Below are 2,500 nucleotides of genomic sequence, written 5' to 3'. Positions count from 1 at the left end.
AGTTTAATCGCTTAAAAAATTATAGATAGATGGATGGATGGATGGAAAACCTTATTTATCTATGGTAGTTCTATCGAAAATACTTTACAAAAGTACCCTGTTCTACCTAAAAATTAAGGAAAAAGCCATAAAGACTATCAATTAAGTTAAAGCTTTCCCCGTGTAGATAGTAAAGGACTTAATTTTGGCCTTAAAACGATCTAAGGAAGTCTCCTGCTTTAAACTACACGGAAGAGGATTCCATACTTTGACTCCCAAAAATACAAAACTGTTTTTGTAATAATTTGTTCTAGTTTTGGGTAGTACAAGATCAGTGTTAGAAGATCGAAGGCTAATAATCATTTAGAGTCTTATGAAAGGTAAACATACCCGAGAGATAAGAAGGGCACAATCCATTAACCACTTTAAACATCATTATGGCTTTGTGTTGGTGTCTCATCTCAGCGAATGATATCCAACCAAGCTCACTACGAATTTTAGCAGAGGGTTTTGAGTACAAAGCACTAGTGAGGATTCGTGCTGCCCGATTTTCAAGTTTTTGAAGGTTCGAAGATAAAGTGTCGCCTATCCTATCCCAGACTATACAGCAATAACTAAAATAAGGTTCAATTTTGAGCTATATAATATTACAAGATTTCCTAAAGAAAGAAATGGCTTAACCCTTGTAATAACTTGCACATTACGGGTAGAGTAGAGTAGAGAACCAACAAACTCAACCCACATATGACTCAACCCACATATGACTTTCACCACTGCGCTATCCCTGCACCCCATAGATAGATAGATAGATAGATGACCGTTTTTAAACAGTAATGAAAATTAAAGCTACAAGCTTGTTGGTGTGCTGTTCTTTATTGTGAAAGAGGGAAATGATCCTCACACTCAGTTGGGCAATTTAAGCAATTGTCTCTTTTAGACACCTAAAAAAATCAGTTGCCTTCAACGGGAAATTTAATTAAATTGTCCAGACAACCAGAAAAGTGCGCGGATTATCTGTCCCTTTCATCTAAAACCCACTCTTGAAATATATATCTATTTATTTCGTTCTTTATTTTGTTAGACTCCCTCTAAACCATCAAGACCAGTGACTGCTGAGCAACGGGAACAGTACAAGGTTTGTTTCATCTGTCATCAACAGTTTTAGTCGGTTGTTAAGACAGTAAAATTTAATCTGTAAACTGAACACATTTGTATTCTCTTTTACAGGAACACCGGAGAATCTCACACATCACTGCAGAGCAAAAGAGGCGTGGAAACATCAAGGTAAATTTTGTCTAAAAAAAATTCCCGTCTTGCAACCGTTATGTGCTATGTGTGGAAATCATATAAGTTCCTCCCTTTCTGAGCTTTTTGTAGTGCTTTCAGTGGTTCCAGTTGAAGTAGTCTAAGTAGATGCACTGGACTCTGGGTGGACAGGCCCTTGCTGGACACTTTGCACCCACGCTGTCTGTCTTTACCCATGGGTCTAAATGTTATCGGTTCTGGTCCTGGCTGGGGACATTGTGTTGTGTTCTTGGGCAAGAGACTGTACTCTCACGGTGCCTCTCCCCACCCAGGTGTATGAATGGGTACCGGTGGAAAATGCTGGGGGTAACCCTGCGATGGACTAGCATCCAATCCAGGGTGGAGTAGAAATACTCCTAGTCGCTTCATGCTACGGAAACTGGAGATAAGCGCCGGCCTCAGGGGCCTTTCTAGGCTCTTAACAGAGACTTTACCTAAATGGTTATCAACAATTCCTCTCCTCTCGACTTAATACCTTAAGTTGATGAATCCCATCAGTATTATCTGGGATAAGCTCCATATCAATCAGCCACTTGACTCGAGCAGCCTCTGCCTTCGTTCAGTGTAGTGTTTTCAACTGTGCTTGTAAATTGTGTAGTAGTTGGTAAAGGAATTCTTGTCTTTGTCCTGTAGTTGTCGCTCAAGTTGTAGTTTTAGTTGCATTTATAGGTAAAGCATTTACAGATAAAGTTGTCGCTAACGTAGTTGTAGTAGAAGTGGTCGAAGTTTTCGAAGACTACCTGTTGTCGGCAGTGTAGTTGAATTTTTGTCTTTTTGCCACTCTGCAGTTGTAATTTGGTCGAAGTTCAAGTCTTCCGCATGACACGTTGGCTCTAGATTATACTGGTGTGTGCTCTGGATCCTTAATATCCAGTAACTGAAAGAATAGTTTTCCATGTACTTGGCAATAAGTTGCGGAAATTCCTCAGTTAAACGATCGTTCTGGAATTAAAAAAAAATCCGGTAAATTAAAAGGATACTAGAGATTGGAGTACGATACGATGTATTTAGCCAACTGTGTAGCCATGCAACAGCTCATGTTATTTGATCCTTTTCAGATGGGATTTGATCAGCTAATGTCTCTTGTTCCGTCACTTGCTAATCAAAGGAATGCAAAAGTTAGCAAAGCGACTGTTCTACAGAAAAGTAAGTACTGGTGATTCCTTTTTGTACAGAGACTGCCAGTAACCCTCCCCCCGCCTTCATTCCTCTTTTT

General features: G+C 39.6%; 1 protein-coding gene across 1 annotated transcript in view; it reads left to right on the top strand.

The window, feature by feature from the left end:
- Positions 1-2,500, top strand: part of LOC138047447 (protein WBSCR14 homolog) — a 30,390-nt gene that overhangs the window by 21,320 nt on the left and 6,570 nt on the right. The window contains exons 13-15 of the mRNA XM_068894299.1: positions 1,061-1,114; positions 1,207-1,263; positions 2,343-2,430. Coding sequence (XP_068750400.1) covers positions 1,061-1,114; positions 1,207-1,263; positions 2,343-2,430 — 199 coding nt within the window. The remainder of the gene's footprint in view (positions 1-1,060; positions 1,115-1,206; positions 1,264-2,342; positions 2,431-2,500) is intronic.

Source organism: Montipora capricornis, chromosome 4, assembly GCF_036669925.1.
Source record: "Montipora capricornis isolate CH-2021 chromosome 4, ASM3666992v2, whole genome shotgun sequence".
Taxonomy (NCBI): domain Eukaryota; kingdom Metazoa; phylum Cnidaria; class Anthozoa; order Scleractinia; family Acroporidae; genus Montipora; species Montipora capricornis.
The sequence above is the reverse complement of the archived record's forward strand: the minus strand, read 5'-3'. Positions and strand labels throughout refer to the sequence as shown.